The sequence below is a fragment of the Calliphora vicina genome, chromosome 2 (genome assembly GCF_958450345.1).
Source record: "Calliphora vicina chromosome 2, idCalVici1.1, whole genome shotgun sequence".
Lineage (NCBI taxonomy): Eukaryota > Metazoa > Arthropoda > Insecta > Diptera > Calliphoridae > Calliphora > Calliphora vicina.
This window is the reverse complement of record NC_088781.1, coordinates 73,980,316-74,008,201: the sequence shown is the minus strand read 5'-3', so window position 1 is coordinate 74,008,201 and position 27,886 is coordinate 73,980,316. Positions and strand designations below refer to the sequence as shown.

The 27,886-nt window shown below is 30.4% G+C and overlaps 1 protein-coding gene across 2 annotated transcripts in view; it reads left to right on the top strand.

Annotated features, from left to right (window-relative positions):
* Frmd5 (FERM domain containing) overlaps positions 1 to 27,886 on the top strand; it is a 192,649-nt gene that overhangs the window by 65,109 nt on the left and 99,654 nt on the right. For both annotated transcript variants that reach the window (XM_065500555.1, XM_065500556.1), the window contains exon 3: positions 24,600 to 24,642. In XM_065500555.1, the coding sequence (XP_065356627.1) occupies positions 24,600 to 24,642 (43 nt within the window). The remainder of the gene's footprint in view (positions 1 to 24,599; positions 24,643 to 27,886) is intronic.

The following is a 27,886-nucleotide window of genomic DNA, read 5'->3' as shown; positions in this document are numbered from 1 at the left end:
CATATACTACGTTTATACGCACAGCTTATTCGCAAATAAAAATATTGCATTTAGAAAAATTTGCCGCATAAACAGTGAATTTATTTTTTATTTGCGAATAGCTAACTCACGAAAACAATTCCTGATTAACGACACTATTTTAACATTTTTAGTTTATTAAGACTTTTTTTTAAATAATTCTTGTGTTTTTGCATTAATTGGATTGCGAGACAAATATGAATTTTAGATTCTATAATTTTTGCATTTAAAAAATACAAAATTTATCATATTTTGTTCAAAAACATTACTACCAATTTATTAAAGTTTACCATCCGGCATCACATAAAAACATAAATTTTCCGACTTATAAACAGTGAGTTAGTTAATTGCAAATAATTTTTATTTGCGAATAGGCTACGTATAAACGTAGTAATAGTTGTTTGCAAAACAGTGAGCAGGTCGAACTGCTCATTCAGCACTCAAGTATCCATTGAATATGCAAATCAACGAAAATCCAACATGCCTTCTAACAACGTAGCTGCAATTCCTGATAAAGCAAGTGCAATATCATTCTGCTAACGCATCGTTGCCAAAATCAACGCGTTCAAAAGCGTTTTTACAGTTCCACCGGGAGCGTCAAAAAAATACCTCCAGTTCCATCTTTCACAACTTTCATAAGAATGCCGCATATTTTTGTTGTCGATTCAACAGTGAAACGTTTGTTCGAACTGATTCCCTCAAGGCAGCGTAATCATATAGTTTTTCGCGTCCCAACTTTTGATTAAATGCGCCGTGCATCAGATAATTCCTTTTTCGGAAAACCTTCCATTATGGTTTTTATAGTGCTTTCTGTCACTTTGTTCGAACAGGTTGTCCATCTCCGATTAAAATCTACCTCACTTTTGGACACCTTTTTTGTACTCTTCAATTCTCTTTTAATAATTCCCTAATAGCTCTCCACTTGCCTTGGTACAAATACCACATTATTGTTATTTTACCACTCAACACCATTCTTACCATAGTGACAGGATGACAAATCAGGCCAAAAATAAGTGGACACATTAAGAAGTCTTATGAACGGATGCATCATTCTTTTCTGCAAACATTCGTAGATGTAAATTTCTGTATTTATTGAGCCTTTTGTAACAAATGTTTGGCTTCTTTTGCCGCAACTGCATATTGCTTGCCATACCATGAACTTTTTGGAAAAATTTCTCCTTTTGGGTCCTAAACTTTTCTGCAACATTCCCTCGAGCATCAGCAACAGAAAATATTGACCCTGAAGCTGCGATCAATTTTCCATACGAACGTTTCGTCATCCATTATGCAGCAGGTATATTTTTTGTATAAAATTTGACTTGAATTTCCGTGCTCTGTCGTGGTGGGAACTCTTTTGAAAATACTTTCCATTTATTTGCTTTAGAAACATCATATGGACCATTCCTTCTACCTGAACCAGATTTCCTATCTACGGACAAGTTCTCCTGATACATTGGAATCAGTTTGACGTCAGGCTTTTGATTGTTTGGCCAACTTTTTGTAGGACCAACCTGGGTTTTGCTGAAAATATTTAATAATTTTAGTATGCACTTTGTTTGGTCACTCATTTTAATGAGATTAACAACAAATAAATATAATTGACTTTAAACATTATAACTGACATGCTTTACAAAGGTAACTTGATCAAAAAACTAACTATATAAAAATGAAAAGATCCATGTATGTAATCGCATCATGTGAGAACGTAATCACATGTATGTAATCACACCCACCTTAAAGTATGCCGATCGACTTAGAATCACTTTCAGAGTCGATTAAGCGATGTCCGTCCGTCTGGTCGGCTGGCTGTCCATGTAAACCTTGTGCGCAGAGTACAGGTTGCAATTTTGAAGATATTTCGATGAAATTTGATACATATTATTTTTTCGGCCGTATTGAAACTGGCTGAAATCGGTCCATTATTTCACCTAGCCCCCATACAAATGTCCTCCCGAAATTGGACTTTATCGGTCATAAATATTTAATTTATATATGTATCTCCACAAATTCCGCTCCAAATAAGTTTTATATACACAAAATTCATGTCACCAAATTTTGTTACGATCGGTCTATAATTAGTCATAGCTTCCGAAAATCACTTTAACGTGCATAAATCGCTTAAAAATGTTGGTTAACACACAATTCAATTCAATTCAACATAGTTAACTTTAATATAGACATAAATCACACGACTTAATTTCATGGTGATCGGTCCATAATTGGTCATAGCCCCCATATAAGGCCCACTTCCGAAAATCACTCAAAAATATAAATTATTGAAATTTTAAAAGAACATTTTTTTGGATCTTTTACTTAGTGTAGGGTATTATATGGTCGGGCTTGACCGACCATACTTTCTTACTTGTTTTTATTCGATTCGAAATTTTCTTAATAGGAAAACTCAAAGAACTAAATTTTACTGCCTCCTTTTCACTTCTCATTTTTCTTAATAAGAACCAACTTTTTAAGAATAAATTGATAAAAAAAATTGTGTAATTTTTTCTTTTACTGAAATTTTTGTGTTTTAATTCTATATGAAATACATCATTAGTAAATAGCTACCGAGCGAAGCCGGGCGGTCAGCTGGTTTCATATAAAGAAGATGAGGACGATCATATAACAAGTTTGCTGTTCAGTTATAATCTATCTATGTATATAAATCAAATGTCGTTCGTTATTAATTGCATCAGTTGAGAACGGCTGGGCCGATTTGGAAAATTTTTTCTGTAAAGTGTTCGTTATAGATCAACTTAAATTTTTACGGAAAGAAAAATTGGCCATGTCCACTTTTACGACCACTTGTTTCGATATATCTAAAATCGGAAAACGGCTTCACCGATATGTCTAATTTTCTTTTTAAATGTTTTTAGTAATCCAATTGATGTTTTTACTGAAAGAAAAATTTACCACGTCCACTATTACGACCACTATTTTTAATTTAAATATTCGTAGTAATCTAATTTAAGTTTTTACTAAACGAAACATTTACCACGCCCGCTTTTTTTGAACGCCTGAACCGATTTTACAAAACAAAAGTTTTTTACAGAAAGAAAAATTGTTCACACCCGATAAACTGCAAATATGTAACCAAGAAGCAGTGACATGACTGAGTTAGTGCCGAGAATTCCAACGATGATGATAGCAGGTCGAACTGCTCATGCAGCACTCAAGTTTCCATTAAATATGCAAATCAACGAAAATCCAACATGCCTTCCAACAACGTAGCTACAATTCCTGATGAAGCAAGTGCAATATCATTCTACTAACATATCGTTGTCAAAATCAACCCGATCAAAAGCGTTTTTACAGTTCCACCGGGAGCGTCAAAAAAATACCTCCAGTTCCATCTTTCACAACTTTCATAAGAGTGCCGCATATTTTTGTTGTCGATTCAACAGTGAAACGTTTGTTCGAACTGATTCCCTCAAGGCAGCGTAATCATATAGTTTATCGCGTCCCAACTCTTGATTAAATGCGCCGTGCATCAGATAATACTTTGTTCGCATTAATAGGGGGGTCAGACGGCATGTATTGCTTGTGTATTGGGACATGTATTCGATACATATGGAATTCCATGTGTATGTCATAATTCACATTATACATACGATTCATAATTTCCACGTTCAAACGTACATATGTAATTGCATGTGACATAACCTCTATAAGTTTATATGTTTATTGTTTTTAACAATATATTTATTTAAAACATTTTTAAATCACAATAAATATATTTAATGCAATGAAACTTTTTTTATTATGATTTTTCTTTACTCGCTTTTGTTTTGTTTTTTTTTTATTTTGCACTCACAGTGTTGTATTTGAAAATACAACACTGTTATACACACGAAAATAGAACATGCTCTAATTGCCAAAAATGTCACGAGTAATACACATGTATTTTACATACACAAAGTTTCATGTGGATCACACGGTATGTATATGTTTACATATGGAAAAATGTCCCAATACATGGCACAAAACACAAGCAATACATGCCGTCTGACCCCCCTTTAACCAAGCACTTATCCTCAATTAATATCAAAATCTCGTTGTAAAATTCCTCGTTCAGTACCGCAATTCTGTAACATTTTATACTTTCCTACCGATGTCGTTAAGTAACGAAAAATATCGGTTGCTTAAACGAATTTAATATTCACTATTTGAAGTTAACGATATCTCTCGGTAATACATTTTAACGACGAATATAGTTAAAAATATAAATGTCAATATTTTTAAAATTAAAAAATCATAGAAGTATTCAGAATTTTTTCTTGTTTGCAGATAAATTCGTAGTCGTGTGAATAAATAATCGCATTTTATATAAAAATCAAGCATCAGCTCACCCAAATATATTCGCGAAACCTACTGAAAACAAAAGAACAAGAGTTTTTTTTTCTAAAAATAAAAGTAACCCAGTGTAATACATATGTCTATGCCTCCACAAGTGATCATTGATTCTGAATTTAGATATGTGTTGTTATAAGGACAGTCGACAAATTTCAACGAATTTCCTTCTTAGAATACGGTCTTGTATAAGTTTATACTCGTATCACATAGCCAAATATGGTTTAAAATGCTCACTAGGAAATTTGAATATAGGGATACACATTATACACTCCAGAAATGTGTTAATTATGGATATTATGCCCCAATTTAAAGTTGCTCTTAAAATTCGAATACTATTTTCTAAAATTAATATAATTGGTCAATTCACAAGGTCTCTTATCATGTCATATTGTCCTAATATTTCACAGTGGTTTGTATTGCTTTTCAAAATAAATATAATTGGTCAATTCACAAGGTCTCATAACGTCCTAACGTCCTAACAGTGGTTTTTATTGCTTTTCAAGCAAAAAATGTCCTAAAATAATACTACTATGTATTAGGGTATTCGAATTATTCGATAATTCTCTTGTTCGAATAAAACGAATAATTCGAATAAGAGGTTTTAACTTGTTCGAATAATTCGATCACACGTTTAAAATTAATCGAATTATTCGAATAATTTAAATTTTTTTTAAAAAAGTAAAGAATGAAGCTTTGATGTCGGGTTTTTAATATTTTATTGTTAAAGAAAAACAAAAAATAACGTTAAAGTTAAAAATTCAAGTATTGATAATGTTAAAAAACATTCGAAAACAAAGTCCATCATTAAATTTTCAACAGAAATATTCTGATCAGATTAACTCCCGAACAATCTACAAAACAATTGACTAGCAAACCCCTTAGTTTCCGTTTTGGAGCTATGCTTTAAAAAATTTGAGCTAGTTGGACATGATCCTGAATTCAAATACAATATAAACGTATTAAGAGCTTTTTATGTCGTTCATTAATTCGGGTTTTAAATTGAGTAACTAATTCTTTAGTAAATTAATTATTCACTATTTCTAAATTATTTATAACAAATTGTATTATACATCAAGCTCTATCAACGTTGCCGAATCTTTGCTTAATAAAGTGGTCTTGGGGAATTACACAATAAAGGGAATCTGTCCAAAGTTTGATATCATTGTCAGTGAACGTGGCTAATTTAAAGTCAGGCAGTGCATGATTGACGCATTAATAAATACGCAAAAAGTTTATTACCATGTTAGACAAAGATGTTCAACGATGTTCAAAATCATTTATAAGAAGAACTCCATGCTTTTCTTACAACAAAACGTTAGTTTGCAATATTTGTGTTTATCATTCGATTTATTAAATATTTTGCAACACTTACGTACGCGGTTAATAACATCACTTATATACATGGGGCATTTCATGTCAAGTGAACCAACTTTTGAAATCTATGTCTTCCGATCGGGATGAAATTTGCACCAAGGTTAGCTCTATTGGATAGTAACTCAGACACAATTTTTCAACAACATCGGTCGAGAAGTCTCTGAGTTATAGGGGGTAAAATTTTGACAATTTGGTCAAACAGGGGTTTTTTCTTATCCATGTAACTTATTACCTATTGTTCTTAGCAAAATGTGTCCCAATTAGTATAGATAGCTATTTCTTCGATCTTTCGAAAAAAAATATTTAAAAAAAAAAATAAAAAATTTTTAATATTTTTTTTCCGAAATCAAAAACTTTTTTGACTTTTTTTTAAAATACGTCCTTTTTTTTTTTTTTTTTTTTTTTTTCTTAAAATAAAGTTTAGATATTTTCCTTGAACACCTACTTGGTCGCTTAGTGGGATGCGAGTGGGATATCTATCAAAATAAATATTTTGTAACTCAAAACATAAAATTTTTGACTTTTTTTGCAAAATCAAAAACTTTGTTGACTTTTTTTTTTCAAAATGGACCCTTTTTTAATCTTTTTTTTTAGGTCAAACAAAAGCTTAGATATTATCCTTGAAGACCCTTTTGGTCGCTTAGTGGGATGCGAGTGGGATATCTATCAAAATAAATATTTTTTAACTCAAGACTTACAATTTTTGACTTTTTTTTTGCAAATATGATTTTTTTTCCAAATGGGCCCTTTTTTAAAATTTTTTTGTAGTCAAAAGAAAGCTTAGGTCCATTCCTTTAAGATATTTTTAGTCCCTTAGTGGGATGCGAGTGGGATATCTATCAAAATAAATATTTTGTAACGCAAGACATACAATTTTTTAATTTTTTTTTGCAAAATCAAAATTTTTTTCCAATATGGGCCCTTTTTTAATTTTTTTTTTTGCTCAAAAGAAAGCCTAGGTCCATTCCTTTAAGATATTTTTAGTCCCTTAGTGGGATGCGAGTGGGATATCTATCAAAATAAATGTTTTAACACAAAAATTGTATGTCTTGAGTTACAAAACATTTATTTTGATATATATCCCACTCGCATCCCACTAAGCGATCAAAACCATCTTAAAGGAATAGGCCTAAGCTTTCTTTATAGCAAAAAAAAAAATTACAAAAAGGGCCCATTTTAAAAAAAAGTCAAAAAAGTTTTTGATTTTGCCAAAAAATCAAAAATTGTATATCTTGAGTTACAAAATATTAATTTTGATAGATATCCCACTCGTATCCCACTAAGGGACCTAAAATATCTTAAAGGAATGGACCTAAGCTTTCTTTTGACTAAAAAAAAATTTTTAAAAAAGGGCCCATTTTGAAAAAAAATTCGAATTTGCAAAAAAAAAGTCAATAATTGAATGTCTTGAGTTACAACATTTTTATTTTAATAGATATCCTACTCACATCTTCCTAAGTGACAAAATAGGTCTTAAAGGAAAAGACCTAAGCTTTCTTTTGAGCAAAAAAAAATTTTTTAAAAAAAGTCCCATATTGGAAAAAAATTTCGATTTTGCAAAAAAAAATTAAAAAATTGTTAAAAAATATTTATTTTGATAGATATCCCACTCGCATCCCACTAAGGGACTAAAAATATCTTAAAGGAATGGACCTAGGCTTTCTTTTGAGCAAAAAAAAAAAATTAAAAAAGGGCCCATATTGGAAAAAAATTTTGATTTTGCAAAAAAAAATTAAAAAATTGTATGTCTTGCGTTACAAAATATTTATTTTGATAGATATCCCACTCGCATCCCACTAAGGGACTAAAAATATCTTAAAGGAATGGACCTAAGCTTTCTTTTGACTACAAAAAAAATTTTAAAAAAGGGCCCATTTGGAAAAAAAATCGTATTTGCAAAAAAAAAGTCAAAAATTGTAAGTCTTGAGTTAAAAAATATTTATTTTGATAGATATCCCACTCGCATCCCACTAAGCGACCAAAAGGGTCTTCAAGGATAATATCTAAGCTTTTGTTTGACCTAAAAAAAAAGATTAAAAAAGGGTCCATTTTGAAAAAAAAAAGTCAACAAAGTTTTTGATTTTGCAAAAAAAGTCAAAAATTTTATGTTTTGAGTTACAAAATATTTATTTTGATAGATATCCCACTCGCATCCCACTAAGCGACCAAGTAGGTGTTCAAGGAAAATATCTAAACTTTATTTTAAGAAAAAAAAAAAAAAAAAAAAGGGCGTATTTTTAAAAAAAGTCAAAAAAGTTTTTGATTTCGGAAAAAAAATATTAAAAATTTTTTATTTAAATATTTTTTTTCGAAAGATCGAAGAAATAGCTATCTATACTATTTGGGACACATTTTGCTAAGAACAATAGGTAATAAGTTACATGGATAAGAACAAACCCCTGTTTGACCAAATTGTCAAAATTTTACCCCCTATAACTCAGAGAGTTCTCGACCGATGTTGTTGAAAAATTGTGTCTGAGTTACTATCCAATAGAGCTAACCTTGGTGCAAATTTCATCCCGATCGGAAGACATCGATTTCAAAAGTTGGTTCACTTGACATGAAATGCCCCACATACATATATTTTAAGATCATCGCCTTCATCTATTTCAATGTAATCATTATAAATGTCATCCTCAATATCACTTTCGACGACCGTTTTAAAATCACATTCTCCATCACATTCATTATTAATTGCGATTCCACTAATATTTCGCCAGCTAAATAACAAATATTTTATTCCGTACCCTTTATTTTCATTGATCAAGTTAAAAATTTTTAAAGATTTGTTTTTAGAATTGTAACTTCTTGCAGTAATATTTATATATTTATAGAAGGAGCTATCTACAGTGATCGAAAGTCCCATTGTCTTCAGTTATTTGTCGAATTTCAGAAACAATACAATTTTTGTGAGTCATTATTACTTATTTAAATTTGGTATTATGAAAAATTTTAAGCAATTTAATAAATTTAAATATATATGAACATTTATTCGTTTTATTCGATTATTCTAGATAAAATTGTTCGAATTATTCGTTATTCGAAAATGGCCATTTTTAAATTGTTCGAATAATTATTCGTAAGAAATTATTCGGTTAATCGAACGATCATTAGTCGAATGAATACCCTACTATGTATGCTATGTTTATTGTGTTATCGTAACCAGCCAGCAGAGACCTGCGCCGAATGCCTAAGAGTCGGTTAAGCCGAGCCGCCGAGACGAGATATGTTAGGACATTATGACAATATGACTGATAAGAGACCTTGTGAATTGACCAAATATATGTCCAAATTTATCTTAAAAAGATAATTGAAGCATGTTAACACAAAATAGTTGACTAACCGTACTTTCAAAAAACAACTTATTTCGAATATTTATATTACAAAACTAACTACTGAACAATTGTCGTTATGGCTTAACTAGAACATTTTATTTGTCGTTAACCTACCGACAAATTTCGTTATCTACCGACTATTTTTAACGAAAATAATCGTTAAAATTTAATTCGGAATATCTCTTAACGATAAATATTGTTAACTAACGAATTTTGATTACTTAACGACAAAATTTTGTCGTTAAAAAGTTACAGAATTGTGGTACAATTGTTAATATGGATTTGATGTTCTAATAAGTATCTGATGCAAAATATCATCACACATATCATCTTTATATTTGCTCCACAAATCAGTCGGTTTGGATGTTGAGATAATTATCGAAAGCAATGTTCGTATTTTATGAGCATTTGACGAAAGTACATATTTACCAAATTCACAATTGGTGTCGTAGCGTCGTATCGTTGTATGTCGTAATTTTTTTTACTAATGTTTTGTTTTTGTTACGGAAAATTTGTTTGAAAAATATTTATGACATACAATGCTACAACACTACGACATCAATTGTGAATTGGGCAATTGTCTGAGGATATATTCCCTATGAGTGTCATTCTCTAACAATCGCAAGAGTTGACACACTCTCTATACATATCACACAATTAAATTTTGGGCCACGAATGTTGACTAATAGCAAACGCAAATAGAAACACTCATCGTTACTTGGATGGACAGTGTAAATGCGACATAATCCGTCGGTGGAAAATAAATGGGGAAACCTGGAACTGGATTATCGTTGTCGATCTATTCCAATATCTTGGCATTTCGGAGTATAGCAACGTTCGGGCAAATTCATAATTTCGGCACATTTCAAAAAATCTGGAAAATGTTGTAGATGACGTTCGATCAACTCATTGTAGTACATTCTCCTCATTAAAGTACGCTCTTTGACAATTTTCCAGACGTCAAATCGCTTCTTTACTCGCTTCGGCCTGTTTAAAGCTGAGTGAGATCATCGTTGGAATTCTCGGCACTAACTCAGTCATGTCACTGCTTCTTGGTTACATATTTGCAGTTTAACGGGTGTGAACAATTTTTCTTTCTGTAAAAAACGTTTGTGCACTATTGCGAACATTTTAAAAAAAATACCAAAATCGGTTCAGGCGTTCAAAAAAAGCGGGCGTGGTAAATTTTTCGTTTAGTAAAAACTTAAATTGGATTACTACGAATATTTAAATTAAAAAAAGTGGTCGTAATAGTGGACGTGGTAAATTTTTCTTTCAGTAAAAACTTCAATTGGATTACTAAAAACATTTAAAAAGAAAATTAGACATATCGGTGAAGCCGTTTTCCGATTTTAGATATATCGAAACAAGTGGGCATGGCCAATTTTTCTTTCCGTAAAAATTTAAGTTGATCTATAGCGAACACTTTACAGAAAAAAATTTCCAAATCGGCCCAGCCGTTCTCAACTGATGCAATTAATAACGAACGACATTTGATTTATATACATAGATTATAACTGAACAGAAAACTTGTTATAAGATCGTCCTCATCTTCTTTATATGAAACCAGCTGACCGCCCGGCTTCGCTCGGTAGCTATTTACTAATGATGTATTTCATATAGAATTAAAACACAAACATTTCAGTAAAAGAAAAAATTACACAACTTTTTTTTTTATCAATTTATTGCTTAAAAAGTTGGTTCTTATTAGGATAAATGAGAAGTGAAAAGGAGGGAGTAAAATTTAGTTCTTTGAGTTTTCCTATTAAGAAAATTTCGAATCGAATAAAAAAAATCTGCGAAATCGCTCCAGACGTTCTCGCGTGATGCGATTACATACATGGATCTTTTCATTTTTATATAGTTAGTTTTTTGATCAAGTTACATTTGTAAAGCATGTCAGTTATAACCCAGCAGTTTCAAAAGTACCAATTGGAAACCTTTTACTAGTTATATTACTACTTGAACAACAAACTAGTTCGCTGTGGCTGCTAAAGTGGTAGTTAAATGGTTATCACTTGCACTACATTTCACCAGCATATTCAGTAATAAGCAATAGTCAGCTATTTGTCCTAAGTTTTTGAAAATTAATTCAAGAAAAATAAAATCCTCTAAAATATACCACTTCGATGGCCACTTGTACTTCGAATGTTGCCGTTTGTGGTTTCGTTCTCAATGATGATGTAGAAAATGCAAAAATTGAGAGTAGACTCACATGTAATTCTTAATAACAATTAGAGAGCAGTACAAATAAGAGCTCTGTGGTTTAGTGGTTAGAGCATTTGACTAGAAAACGAGAGGTTATGTGTTCAACCCCGCTCTCAGAAAAATTTATTTTTTCTTTTTTTTATCAAATGCTGGAGTATTTGTACTAATGAATTTAATATGCAGAATGTGCCAATCGGCCACCTGCAATGACATCCCCGTGTTAAATTCACCAGTCAATAACGTTGCGAGTGGGTTGAAAATTCACTAGTAGTAGTTCTCAGTGGCTAACTAATTCGACGTTGCGGAACTAGTGCGATGAACTGCAGGGAATGTTTAAAGTCATTTGTTGTTAATCTCATTAAAATGAGTGACAAAAAAAAGTGCATACCAAAATTATTAAATATTTTCAACAAAACCCAAGTTGGTCCTACAAAAAGTTGGCCAAACAATCAAAAGCCTTACGTCAAACTGATTCAGGTAGAAGGAATGGTCCATATGATGTTTCTAAAGCAAATAAATGGAAAGTATTTTCAAAAGAGTTCCCACCACGACAGAGCACGGAAATTGAAGTCAAATTTTATACAAAAAATGTACCTGCTGCATAATGGATGACGAAACGTTCGTATGGAAAATTGATCGCAGCTTCAGGGTCAATATTTTCTGTTGTTGATGCTCAAGAGAATGTTGCAGAAAAGTTTAGGACCCAAAAGGAGAAATTTTTCCAAAAAGTTCATGGTATGGCATGCAATATGCAGTTGCTCCAAAAGAAGCCAAACATTTGTTACAAAAGGCTCTATAAATACCGAAATTTACATCAATGTGTCCACTTATTTTTGGCCTGATTTGTCATCCTGTCACTATGGTAAGAATGGTCTTGAGTGGTAAAATAACAATAATGTGGTATTTGTACCAAGGCCAGTGGAGAGCTATTAGGGAATTATTAAGAGAGAATTGAAGAGCACAAAAAAGGTGTCCAAAAGTGAGGTAGATTTTAATCGGAGATGGACAACCTGTTCGAACAAAGTGACAGAAAGCTTTATAAAAACCATAATGGAAGGTTTTCAGAAAAAGGTTCAAAATTTCACCACTAGTGATTAGAACTACAAAAATAATTTTTTTTTTGTAAATTGTAATAATAATTTTAATCAAATAAAAAAATCAAAACTGTAAGTTTAGTGGTTTCATTTTTATTAGCATATCGCCCTGGTTCCTCCCTCTAAAGAGCGTCAACTCAAAATTGTTCAATTTTCACTTTTTGCAAGAAATCGATGTGCAGTGGTCATATCTACCCACTGTAAAAATCTGCTATTATTTTCTCTACTCTTTCGCCAAAAAATGCATTAAAAAAAATAGTTTTTGCTTCTACTGAACGTTTTTAAATTTTGAGTTGACGTTCTTTTGAGGAACCAGTGCGATATATGTATGTTAAGAATTTTTCGATCTCAGTCCTTATATAGATATAATCGATTGCAACACGCTATAGGGAATACATTCTGTTGGCTGATCAAAAATTAAAACGTATATGTATATATTTTATAAAAAACAACTTTCATTATTTTATTATACACACACATATTTCAGACGTAGATAGCACTATTTTACTAACAAAAATAATTTGTGTGCACAATACAAATTTTATGAAAAAAAAAACATTGGACCAAGGTTAGTTCTATTGGATAGTAATTCAGACACAATTCAACAAGATCGGTCGTGAACTCTCTGAGTTAGAGGTGGTCAAAATTTGACATTTTGGCCAAGCAGGTGTTTTTTCTCATCCATGTAGCTTATTACCCATTGTTAGCAAAATGTGCCGCAAATATTTTAGATAGCTAAAAAAAAATTTTGACTTTTTTTTTTATCAAAATGTCCCCTTTTATTATCAAAAGAAAGCTTAGATATTTTCCTTGAAGACCTATTTGGTCGCTTAGTGGGATGCGAGGTGGCTATCGAGTTGGAAAGGCAATCATAAATGAATGCAAGTATCGTACACAATTGAGTGGTGTCAAATATACAATGCATACTTGACACTGTATGATACATATAAGAATGCACTCAATTCTGAGTGACTTATATTTGAGTGAAGTTAAATGATTCCGATACATTCTGATTGGCCAAATGAATTGAAGTATTAGAAACTTAAACTATTATCCATGGAACCGAATGAGATAATTATATAATTATAATAAGTTAGAAGGGTTAAGATTTATTTTAATAATTAGTATATAAGCTGAAGAAAAATAAAAGAATTCATTCAGAATTTTAGAAAAGCCAACACTGGTGTTTCATTTGTTCGGAATCAAATCAAAGGGCATTTTAATGCTCGGCAGAATCGGCAGAAGTGCTCAGACAATACTTAAAAACAACCTCTAACACGGCTATGCCGAATCTTGTATACGCTTCCCCTATATTGTGGATGCATTATTATTTTTTATAATAATTAGTATATATAGTATATGTATATTGCCAAGAACACTTTTAAAAATTGTAGAAGTTACAAACGAAAAAAAAAAACACCAAAAAACAAAATACGCAAAGCAATAAAACCAACACACATCCAAATACTATTTATACGTTTTGTTGTATAAAAAACAACAACGTCGAACGGAACCACACCAAAAAACAAAATACGCAAAGCAATGAAACCAACACACATCCAAACATACGTTTTGTTGTATAAAAAACAACAACGCCAAACAAAACACCAAAAAAAATCAAAATACGCAAAGCAACCCAGCAGTTTGAAAAGTGACAATTGGAAACCTTTCACTAGCTATATTACTACTTGTACAACTAACTAGTTCGATGTGGCTGCTAAAGTGGTAGTTAAATGGTTATCATTTGCACTACATTTCACCAGCATATTCAGTAATAAACAATAGTCAGATATTTGTCTTAAGTTTTTGAAAATAAGTTCAAGAAAAATAAAATCTTCTAAAATATACCACTTCGATGGCCACATGTAATGCCGTTTGTGTTTTCATTCTCATGCATTAAACACATTCAAGACAACAGGCTACACGAACACAAATTCTGCTGGTTACAGTTGTAGTCGTGTGGTAGCTACTGAATTATTTTAAAGACTACAGCTACAAAGAAAACAGCTGATTTATAATTCAGAGTGCCACTTTAATAAAAAAAACCGTACCAAATTCCAAAGTAATTAAGATTGAAACAATTATTTTGAGTAAAAATATATATATGGTTATAATAAATTATGTACCTGTTATTAATTTATTTCAATATGGTTATCAGAAACTTCTCTTAATTAAGTAAAAAAAATATATTTTTTTAAGCACTAATTTGATCTACATTTTTTTATTATATTAGCAACACTATTTCTGTTTTGTAGTTGACAAAAATAGAAATTAGCCTAATTCGGCTACATCGACATGAGTAGTCGTGTGGCCGTGTAGCTGTGCTGTCGTCAAAATAAACGTCTTCATATAAACGTGTGCATTTTATTTTTGACAGATTGAAGTTGGTAGCTTGCTGTCTTGAATGTGTTTAATGCATCAGTGATAATGTAGAAAATGCAAAAATAGAGAGTAGACTCACATGTTATTCCTAATAACAATTTGAGAGCAGTACAAATAAGAGCTCTGTGGTTTAGTGGTTAGAGCATTTGACTAGAGAGGTTATGTGTTCAACCCCGCTCTCAGAAAAATTTATTTTTTCTTTTTTTCTCAAACTATTGAATTTAATAGTGAAGTGTTATGCAGAGTGTGCCAATCGGCCACTTGCAATGACATCCCCGTGTTAAATTCACCAGTCAATAACGTTGCGAGTGGGATGAAAATTAACTATTGGCAGTTCTCAGTGGCTAACTAATTCGACGTAGCGGAACTAGTGCAATGAACTGCAGGGAATGAAACCAACACACATCCAAACATACGTATTGTTGCTTTTTTGTCAAAAAAAAAACAAAATTCGCAACCCTGTAGGAACTGAATCACACTTTATAGTAACTTCAAATTGGTTTTTTAATAAGCACATCTAGTTGATAAAGTGACTTTTCCTTGTCGCCGACTCATTATTTTAACATAGGCATTAGAGTGGCAATCAGCTGTATGGAATATTGTCACACTAGGCCTAAAAGTTAAGTGCTGAAAATTTTAGCCAAATCGGACAACGACTTCTGGACGTGCATCGAGGCCAAAATTCAGATATATGCTAAATTTTACTATTTATATGGAATAAATAGGTGAAACTTGTTAACTTTCTGCATTGTTTTCTAGAAATATGTAGATTTATTTATATTAATGAATATTACATTAAAAAAATTTTTGGAAATTGTCCCTGCATCTCCTTTGGGTCAAAATGACCCAAAAATTTTTCAGTTTTTGTAAAAATTTTGCTACTAAATAAATACTTTTGCAATTGAATGCAAAATAATCGAAATGTGTACGTAATTATCGTTGTAATGAGATATAATTGACAAAATTTGGTTAAAAAATGGTAAAGTTATTACACTGAACAAGAAATTTAGGAAAAAAATTAAAATATTTCGAGAAAAATTAAAATAAAAGCTAATTTTTATTTAAAATATATCCGTATTTAATTGTGTATGAGTTTTTGTCTTCGTAGGATACCGTTAACATATTCGCAGGTATAACCAAAAATATATTTTTTTAACGGCTGTTTCGAATCTCCATTTTTAAATTTTTAAATATTTTGTTAAACAAATTTCAGAATTTTTTGATCATCACATTGGGATTGAGATCATAATAGGGAATAAAAATATGAAAAAATTATGTCAATACCTGTTACACTTTTTCCGTACCTGCGATTTAAATTTTGCGATTTTCAAGAAAAACTATTTTTTTGTCCATATTTTGGCGAATGAGTCCAATTTTTTTACTGTTAAACATTTTAAGTAAAATCAGTAAAAACAGTATTATTGATATACTGCAAAAAAGAGCAGTATTTTCAAATACATTAAATATAAAGTGTTTTAATATCTTAAAAAAGCTAAATTTATAGGAGAGGTAAATAGATAATTTTCAAGGTTACCATCAACGGATGAGTAACTTAGCGTTATAGTATCTATAGCGTATATTTTAAAGTAAAATTAATGAAAAGACCGTTAATAAGTAGATTGTCAAATTTCATTTTTTTTTAAATTCAGTACTCCTTAGAGGCAATCCAAGATATCACAATGGGTGATTATGGAATAATAAATACTCTAGGAGTAAGACGAAGACTTTTGAGGCACACCAGTATATCACAAAGGGTGATAGTAGACTGGTAAATACTCCAGGTTCATTTCAAAAGTCTTTGGAGGCAAGTCAATGCGTGGTAAATCCTTCGAGAAAAGGTCTCTCAAGGAAAGCCAAAACGAGGTAAATCCTTCAGGAAAAAAAAAGGAAAAAAGTCTTTGAAGGCAAGCCAAAACGGGGTAAATCCCTCGGGAAGAAAACCCTTAAAAATAATTATAGTAGGGATATTTTGAGGAGCATGTATAGTTTAAACGTTCCAAAAAAGCCTCCGTAAGGTTGGGATAAAAGGTAGTGAACATAATGTGTGCTCAAAATAAGTTAATATTTCCATGATTTGCTTTGAGGTTTAAAAGAGATGACGAGGTATCGGACAATTGGTTATCCGAAGTAGTCGCATGCGCGCGCTTAGTTTCCAAATTTTTGTCGGGCCCAATTCTCTCCGTCTAAAATACATTCATGCTCAAAATATACTATTGTAATTAAAAAAAAATATAAAAGGTCACATATAACCAAGATGTTCTACTAAAGACCTCCCTAAAATGTGGGATAAAGGTTAAGAGCATAATATGTGTCCTAAATAAAGAACAATTATGAAAGGCAACATTTGCAATTTGCTGCTAATCACATACATAGAAGAACAAACCAATCTTCTCATATGGATTAATACAAAATGGCAACCTTTTCAAATATGTATGTATATTAACATAGAAAGTAGAACAAGCCAATCTACACAAATGTATTACTATATAAAGATGCAAAAAAATGTCAGTACTTGTCACCATATCTACGGATATTTTGTCTACAATCAGCCTAATATCAAACACTGTCCTGTGCAGAACGTGTCAACCAACCGCTAGCTGCAGATGTTGTTTACCTTATTTTGTAGGGTAGTTATTAAATATGGTTGCATTTGTTTCGAATTTAAAAGAAAATACGATTTTTATACAAATTAGTTAAAACAATTTATATAACTTTGTAATTCAGATGTTAATATTAAAATTGAATATTTTGTTCTGAAGGACTAGGAGCTTTCAGGGCCGGCAGAATGTTCAATCATATTGAAGCTATTTTTAGATATTAAATATAAAACATGCATGAGGAATAGAATGTCTATGTTAGATATAAAATAATCTATTAATTTAAAGTTTATGTGTGACATATGATTTTGCATGTTAATGTAGACGAATGCACGATCAGGTCATCGACTGTTGCATGGAAATGCACGCAGTAATTTTGATTGTGTGTTTATGGGTATCATAAAATACACAATTTATTACCAGAATGTTTTCTGATTAGACTAGTTGATAAGTATTTTATGTTAGTTTGTAAGATATCAAATATTATATAAGTAAAAGATTTTGTAAATAAAATTTAGTTCCTGTATAGACCACAAGACATCAGGCCGGTTTTTTATATCTGTCTGTTTAGTTTTTCTCTTCCATCTTGTCCGTGTCCGCTAACAACATGCTTCGTTTGTTTTATTATTTTTTTACATTTTCTGATAATGCTTTTATTTATTTCTTATGTGTGCTTTTTTCGATATTTTGCAATATGTTTGGTTGATATCTGCATGAGATTTAAACCAATTTGTAGTCATTTGCAAAATAGTTAATTTATAATTACCAACTGACTATTTTGTTTACAACAGGAAAAGCAATGAAACCAACACACATCCAAACATACGTTTTGTTGCTTTTTTTGTCAAAGAAAACTTATATATACCCTTCTCACGAAGGTGAAGGGTATAAATAAGAAGGGATGAATTTGAAGCATAAACAAAGAAATTGATTTTCTTCTTCTCATTTAACGTTAGTTTTTATATCCTTCACCTTCGTGAGAAGGGTATATATAAGCTTGTCATTCGTTTTGTAATTTCCACAATATAATTTTCCGACCTTATAAAGTATATATGTATATTCTGTAGCCCGTTTCTGTATTTCTCGAATCAAAAAACTTTCCGCATGAAACGATTGAATTGCAACAAAAACAGTGTAAAATGAAACAAAATATATTTTTTCTCGCACAAGTGTTTCTGTATCTTGAGTTTGCGAGAATTATCTGTCATTTATATAATTTTCCAGCAATTATTGGAAGGATGTGAGAAAAAGTGTTTCTGTAACAATATTTTGCGAAAAGTTTCTCACAAGAACTGCCAAAACAAGTCACATTTGAAATTGGTGTGAGAAAAACTAAATTTAAAAAAAAATATAGATATTTTTAACTTCGTATGTATAAATATGGAACCCAAATCAGCCGAAAATGTAAGTAGCACAGAGTTTGAATAAAATAATTATGTATACACATGTAAGTACACAAAATGTGTTTCAAAATTATTTTTTTAAATTCAGCAGTTATAAGCGCCCCACTATACTTTTTGTTTTATATTTAAATGATGACAATCAATAAAACACAATTGTTATATTTTGGCATTTTAATTTTTTTTAGCCTTTCACTGTTTTGGTTTTATTATAATTTCTTTCTTTCGTTGACGTTTGTCTTGCATTTGACACTTAATTACTGGAAATATTCCAGTAAGAACAGAATCTGTGCACATCGAGAAACGATGGAATTTTTTGTTTCACACTTTATGTGAGAAGTTTTGCGATGCGAGAAATACAGAAACGAGTTACTGGATCCTTATAGATAAATGTATACAAATTATGTGGGTGAAGTTAGCTACGAAAGTTAGCTCCGTTTTTTAACATTTCTATGTTAATGTATAAACTAACATAGCTCCTACTCAAAGACTGTTAAGTTAACAGAGCTGCTTTATATTACACTCAGTAAACATTTTATCAATAAAAACAAAAAAAAGGGGTTTACCGATCATTCAGCTTTAATATATAATAACATTTTTTTTGGATAAAAAAAAATAAATATTTATTATGAACAATCGTTGATATTTTTGCTTGTACAGTATTATCTCCTTTTGAAATCCGAAAAATTGGCCAAAAATGGAAAGGTGCTCCTTATCTACTTAATGGGGTCGAAAGCCATGTAGTCATAGATTTCAGAACTGTATTGCTTATATTCAGAATCAGTATAGCATTTTTGCAGGAGCATTATCAAAATTATGAAATTGTGAATTTTGTCATATAAGGATATTTTGAAATCCGAAAAATTGGCCAAAAATGGAAAGGTGCTCCTTATCTATTTAATGGGGTCGAAAGCCATGTATTCATAGATTTCAGAACTGTATTGCTTATATTCAGAATCAGTATAGCATTTTTGCAGCAGCATTTTTAAAATTATGAAATTGTGAATTTTGTCATATAAGGATTTTTTGAAATCCGAAAAATAGGCCAAAAATGGAAAGGTGCTCCTTATCTACTTAATGGGGTCGAAAGCCATGTATTCATAGATTTCAGAACTGTATTGCCTATATTCAGAATCAGTATAGCATTTTTGCAGGAGCATTTTACTGATTCTGAATATAGGCAATACAGTTCTGAAATCTATGAATACATGGCTTTCGACCCCATTAAGTAAATAAGGAGCACCTTTCCATTTTTGGCCAATTTTTCGGATTTCAAAAAATCCTTATATGACAAAATTCACAATTTCATAATTTTGAAAATGCTCCTGCAAAAATGCTATACTGATTCTGAATATAGGCAATACAGTTCTGAAATCTATGAATACATGGCTTTCGACCCCATTAAGTAGATAAGGAGCACCTTTCCATTTTTGGCCAATTTTTCGGATTTCAAAAAATCCTTATATGACAAAATTCACAATTTCATAATTTTGAAAATGCTGCTGCAAAAATGCTATACTGATTCTGAATATAAGCAATACAGTTCTGAAATCTATGAATACATGGCTTTCGACCCCATTAAGTAGATAAGGAGCACCTTTCCATTTTTGGCCTATTTTTCGGATTTCAAAAAATCCTTATATGACAAAATTCACAATTTCATAATTTTAAAAATGCTGCTGCAAAAATGCTATACTGATTCTGAATATAAGCAATACAGTTCTGAAATCTATGAATACATGGCTTTCGACCCCATTAAATAGATAAGGAGCACCTTTCCATTTTTGGCCAATTTTTCGGATTTCAAAATATCCTTATATGACAAAATTCACAATTTCATAATTTTGATAATGCTCCTGCAAAAATGCTATACTGATTCTGAATATAAGCAATACAGTTCTGAAATCTATGACTACATGGCTTTCGACCCCATTAAGTAGATAAGGAGCACCTTTCCATTTTTGGCCAATTTTTCGGATTTCAAAAGGAGATAATACTGTACAAGCAAAAATATCAACGATTGTTCATAATAAATATTTATTTTTTTTTATCCAAAAAAAATGTTATTATATATTAAAGCTGAATGATCGGTAAACCCCTTTTTTTTGTTTTTATTGATAAAATGTTTACTGAGTGTAATATAAAGCAGCTCTGTTAACTTAACAGTCTTTGAGTAGGAGCTATGTTAGTTTATACATTAACATAGAAATGTTAAAAAACGGAGCTAACTTTCGTAGCTAACTTCACCCACATATACAAATTACAGCTAAAAAACATTTGACAATAAAGTTGTAAACAAACTCGAGCAAAAAATAATCAGCTGTTTGATTAATGTCACCTTGTATATCATTACACCATGTTCTACAATTTTTAAAAGTGTTCTTGATATATTTAGGATGCGGGTATTATCATTTTTCTTAAGGTTTTTGGGTAAATAAAAATTATGGCGTCCTTTTTTGGAAAATTTTTACTCCTGTGGTTCAACGCACCTAAATACGCGCATTTTGAGCTCAGTTTTCTGTAGAGCAAAAACGGTTGAATATATTGCAAATCTGATTTCACCAGTCGATTCAACAGGGGACGCAATGGATTGCAATGGATTTAGCAGGTCCTTTCGCTGTCATTGATACGTACTAGGTAATGTATTATTTTAGCAATTGACCAGATGTATATGCCATACCTAACCATATGCCATACCTAGGCGTATTTATCAACGTATTTAGGCGTATTTATCATTGTGTTGATTAAAGGAACGCCCTAGGAGATGGAAAACTTTCATAGTAAGGTCCCTTGCATCAAATGCCCTTCATAATATCAGTTTGAATGAAGCCTAGACTAGTAAAAGCTTCCGTTAAACACGTCAAAGTTTTTATAATCAAGCAAATCAAACGAAACAAAATGTATTCTACAGCTGAATGTAAGAACAATAAGTAAAATTTAAACCTGAATGTATATTTCTAAATAGTAAATTTCCAGAAAAAGATATGTAAGGACTATTTTTTTCAAACAAAATGGATGAATTCTTTTTTACCTTGCTACATCCTGTTCTCTAAGCTATGGAAGTCGTAAGTAAAAGTATTATGTAACAAATGAAATAAAATTTGATTATTGACGATTATTTGTACAAGCTGCAAAAATAATTATATATTACTATATACTAGCTAAAACCCGGTGTACTTCGCTACCGGTATCGTAATGAAATAAAAAGTATGGTTTTCGAGGTTTTAGAAATAACTGTTTACTTTGTATGGAAGGTGACTCGCCCCTTGTTCTGATCCATCCCAATTTTTGGTTTAACTTCATGGAGTGATACGAAATTGATTCGTATAAAGTTTGAAGTCTGTCGCAATTATAATTCTGAAGATTTCAGTCATTCATTCCATAAATCTATTCCCAAAATCTAATTCTTTATATATCTTCAATCAAAAATTTTTATTTGAATAGAATTCATTCATTGTTGAATCAATTCATAATTTAATTAATTTATACCAGAATTGATTCAACTTTTGAACGATTAAATTTTTGTTAATTCAAATCTAATACTAATTGAACTAAAATATTTTGCCTTCGTTCAGTTTTGTTTTTGTTTATTGAAAACAATAGAGAGGCTGTGCCGAATCATATATACCCTCCAAGATAAAGATTGAAAATATTTATTGGTGTATCATGATGTAAGTTAAAAAAATGTTAAAAAATATTTGTAATCCGAATTACTATGGAGTTATATACGTCGTTGAAAATAATATTGACTTAGTAATCCAGTAGTGCGATTCACTAACTTTTAACGAACCGACAATCGTAATGTTTATCGACATAAATAATCGCTTGCAGTAACGATAGTGTGATTCAGTAATTTATTTTTAACGATTGTTGAAGATATAACATCTCTGTCTACAAAATATCAAAATAAGCTAAAAGTAGAAAACCATTATTTGACACATAATGAAATAATTAACCAGTGGTGTAGTGAGTACAACGTTGACTAGCAATCGGAAGGTTGTTGGTTCGACACTTGGCTGCGACTTGCATTTTTTTATTTATTTTTTTTTAGTAAATACATAATTTTATAAATAATTCTACTAACAAAACAACTTATTTCCTGCCAAAATGTAAAGGATTACTTTTGGGACATCGCGAAAAAAAATAAGTACTTGAATAATTAGTAGTACTATAATCGTCAAATTCCCATATTTTTTATATTTTATTGTAAATATTAATAAGTTAAGTAAACAAAAATGTGTTTCCATTATTTTTACGATAGTTCCAGCTACAAAAGATGAAGATGACGAAGAAAAAATTGCAAATACACTTTATCGATTAAATAAACACAACTTAAATTATTGTCGCTAACATAACGAAAGAAAAACTGCATAAAGTAACAGCTGACTTCAACCGACAGCGAATGTCGTTAAAAATGTTACTGAATAGCAAATTCGATAAATTTTCGTTATATTTATTTTAACGATACGATTATCGTTATAAAAGTTAGTGAATCGCAGTACAGATATAGATCAACAAAAGGTAAAAAATCGAGGTAGGCATGGTTTTCTGCTTATATCTCAGCTATTTGTGGGACGATTTTAAATAACAACCGAACCAGGACTACAGCGGATGTATTCATGTATGAATCCTAAAACACAAAAACCCTTTAAACTTTTTTTCAAGATGAATTGAATAGAAGAAAATAATAAAATGTTTCTATGTGAAAGTATTTAGATCATATTACATTTTAAAGACAAAAATAATAGTTTAAACTGATTATATTTAATTTTTTACTGTTTTAGGCTAAAATTGCGGCATAAACTAGGCTCCCAATTAGCTTGTAGTATGAAATGAATTTGACTTTGATTGTTTTTTGCTATTGTCAAATTGTTTACTGAAACCGAATGTATATTTTCTATTCACATTTTTAGTTTTTGTATACATATATTTCCAGAATATATATTTTGTTTTATTATAAGAGAAAAATCTGTCACGTACGATATTAAATTTTATTTATTATAAAATCATCCAAAGATTGTTTTATTTAAATATGACGGATTGTAAAGGAAAAATATTTCGTTTAGTGTAAAAAATTAAAAGAAAACTTAACGCCCTTCGAATATTTTCGCATATTTCTACATGTACCTCAAAATGAGTTCCGTTTTATGTCACATACCATATACCCTTATTTCGCCTCTGAATGGAACATAAAGACCAAATTATTTTTCAGATACTCTTATTTTTGCACAATCTATTCCACTCTATAGGCGTACAAATGTCACGTACGATGATATGGAATTGCCCATATGTAAGTTATTTGGGGTTACGGAAAGTTGAATTAATGATTCAACATGGTATTAATTATACAAATGAATTCTGGGAGGAATGAACGAATTAATTCGTGCTGAATGGTTTAATCGAATTTTTGAGGGATTTTGATAAATTAATTAAGAATTAATTCTTTCGAATCTTTGATCTGTAATTCTAAACTGATAGTCTGATTTTAATAAAACTTCACATAGCTATTGAAAAGTTAAGTTAAAATTTTGAACTTATAGAATATAGGGGTGGGATCACAATTATAGATTTATTTCCTTTTATCCGATTTAACGTTCATACAATGTAGTTCCTACGAGAACTACAATGATAATTATTTTTGTTACAAAACAAAATAAAATATGAAATAATAAAGAAAATCGTTTTCCGGTGCTTGAATATAGAGTTTTACAATAGTAAATAACATTTTTAAAAATTTTTGTTTTTGAATAAGGCTAATTATTTTTTTAATTTCTTGATTCATGATTATATTTTTAATTGTGTATGTATTATGACTCTTTGTTAAATTTCAATTAAATTTTACAGCACTGGTTGGACCTGGGGAAGTCTGTTATAAAGCAATGCAAAGGTATGTATTAGCAATACTACTTATTTTTTATTTGGATATGACAACCACTAATTCTTCATTTCATCACCATCAAACAATTGCATATTAAATAATTTTTTGTGTGTACAATACTGGTATTTAAAATGCAAAAACTACCTTGTATTAAAAAGCTAAAGGACACAGAAAGGTATCAATCATGTACATATTGGCCAAAACATAAATTTTTTGTCATCGATTCAAAAATGTTAAGGTAAGGTCACACATGGCAAATATTTGCTCAAAAAAGCGTAACCACTTTTTTAGCACAAATTTGTTTGACGTGTTTACTCTCAAGTGTTTTGTAAGATCAAACAGCATCAAATAAAATAAATCTAAATTTTTTGTTTTGAATCATCCTAAGTAAAATAGGTTTTTCAAATAAATAAAAGAATTCAAATGTATTTTATTTAGTGGTTACATCATTCTTATCAAATATTTGTCATGTGTGATCCTACCTTTAGTTTAATCAAAACTGAGGTAGCCAGATTTGGTTAAAATATTAGAAATTGTGGGCGTACACAAATATTTTATTTAATTTTAGGAAAAAGTTAATTTCTTTTTTATATTTGATCAGATATAGTCATTAAAAAGTGTTCTGTTTTGATTTAGGGTGTTATTGTTACGTTTTTTGATTGCAAATATAAGCAGTTTAGTAGTTTAAAAATAGTAAAAACTCTTTATTTATTATAAATGTACAACAACAACAGTTTAAATAGTCACAATGCGTTTTTGTACAAATACACGTTTATAATTCACAGCTTATACAGCACACTGCAGTATAATACATCTTCCGCATTGTTCTAGCAACTTGATGCTACTTAAAACCAGCCGTTAGAAGCCGCTATATTTGAATTCAAATACAATTTCGTAACAATATTATATACTACTAGCATATTACCTGCTACTTCGTTAGCATATATTTTGATATTAAAATAAAAGTATATCAATGTATAATTAACAAATGTTTTACTTATGTAGTATGAAACATCTTAAATTATCAAATTATTTGATTAGCAAATAACGTTTGTACATAATTTTCAAAATATTTAATCGTCCTATTCCATTTGTTTCATCCATTATTATAGACTATTCAAAAATTACCATTAGAATAATGACAAATGACAATAAAGTCCCCGCTTGTAGATTTCCTTTCGCTTAGGTCCATATAAGATTTATTTCATGTTTTTATGTTCATTACTGAAGGGAATACAAAAAGTACCATTCGTATAAAGAAAATGTAGCAAAAGTCTCCCCCTTGAATTCTCACTCATGACCATAAAGCTTAATTTCATGTTTCTATTTCAATTGCTATAGAAAATTCAACAATAAAATAAAGTACTACCATTAGAATAAAAAAAGTACCATACATTTTCAAAAAAGTCAAACTTTTAATCACTCAGCTCCATATATGCTAAATTTCATATATTTAATTATATTATTGTAGAAACTTCAAAAACTACCGTTAGAATAAAGAGAAAGTTCCATAATGTCACTATTTGTAGATTCGGGTGCTTATAAACTTAGCATAATGTTTCTAAGTTCATTGGTGATGAAAATTGAAAATGTACCTACCATTCGAATAAATAAAAAATACGACTTGGAATCATCACACACATATAACCATATATGCTTAATTTTATGTTTATAGGAAATTATAATAGAAAATTCGAAACCCTTGAATTTTCATATTCCATTTTCATATATCCATTATCACAGAAAATTCAAAAAGTACAATTAGAATAAATAAAATGTACCAAAAAGCCCCCACTTGTGGTTTTCCACTCACTCGGGTGGGAAACCACCCTCATTTTATTTCATGTTTCTATTTTCATTGGTGAAGAAATTACAAAAAGTACCATTCGAATAAAGAAAAAGTACCAAAAAGTTTCCCCCTAGAATTCTCACTCACTTAGGCTTAATTTCATGTTTCTAAGTCCATTGGTATAGAAAATTCAAAAAGTACCATTAGAAGAATAAAAGAGTTCCTATAGTACAGTTCTCATATCTTGATCCCTAAATATTATCCCCTATTCCGAACACTAACTTCACTCAGATACATATCAGCTAACTGTAATGTCGATAAGTGAAATAATTTAAAATATTAAAAAAGTACCATTACACTATAGTTGAAAGTATCACTTTTTCAGTGCGAAATTCAAATTTCGAAGTTGTCATTATACATTGTTTTTTGATGTCAACCTGTTACTAAAACTTCAATTAATTCAAATTCGCAATTGGTTTGGTAAAATACCAAATACTACTTGGCAGCATGACTTCAAAGTCAAAGTATTGATACATTTTTGCAATTCTTAACCGTTAATTGTAGAAAGTGTGTGAATAATTTAAATAAAGTTTAAAATGAAAAACAACGAGGCGTGTAAGTAATTAATTTTTGTTTCCTAAATATTGGAAACTATTTCCCTTTATATTAAAAAAGACAATTTTTAAACATAACCTTAAAGTAATTTCTTTTGATAACAAAACTTTAATTTCATGGAATCTTTTAAAAAAATGTTAACGTTTGTTAACTTGAAATAAAAAGAAATGAATAGATTAAAATGCTGTGAATTCATTTCACTTTATTTCATATTGCGCATTTTTTTAATATTTAAATTGAAAATTGTTTATTTTTGGATCCATAATAGATATTGACCTCAAATCTTTTGTATATAATATTACTAGTTGTCTAACTAACAAAAAAAAATTCGAGTCCATTCGTTCCAAAATTACGCCCTATATTTTTAAATGAGCGGGCCAAGGTACGGCCAAATTTAAATTTTAAATGCCTATAACTCGAAAATTAGAAGAGATAAATAGCACACGTTTGTTTGGAAACAAACAAATGGCACGTGTTTAAAAATTTTACATGTCGATGGTACCCTACTTTGAGTCCCCATATCGACGCCCCTGGAGAATTTGTATGCCCCATTTTAATAACTTAAACTCGAATGCTCCTTGGCTACGCCCACGTAAAATTGTATCCCTATCGGACCAGCCATTTAGAAATGCCAGATTTATTTCAAAAAAATTTTGATTCTGCCCCACTGTGCACGATGAAAGGATGTTTATCAAAATGGTACCAATATTTCCTTTCCATCACAACCCGTTAAAAAGTTATGTGGCATTAAAAATGTTTTGTTAAGGCAAGCTAATAAAAAAATGTCTAAACTTTTTTCACCAAATATTATTTTCTTGTTAAATAAATAACTTTGAAGCCACATAACTT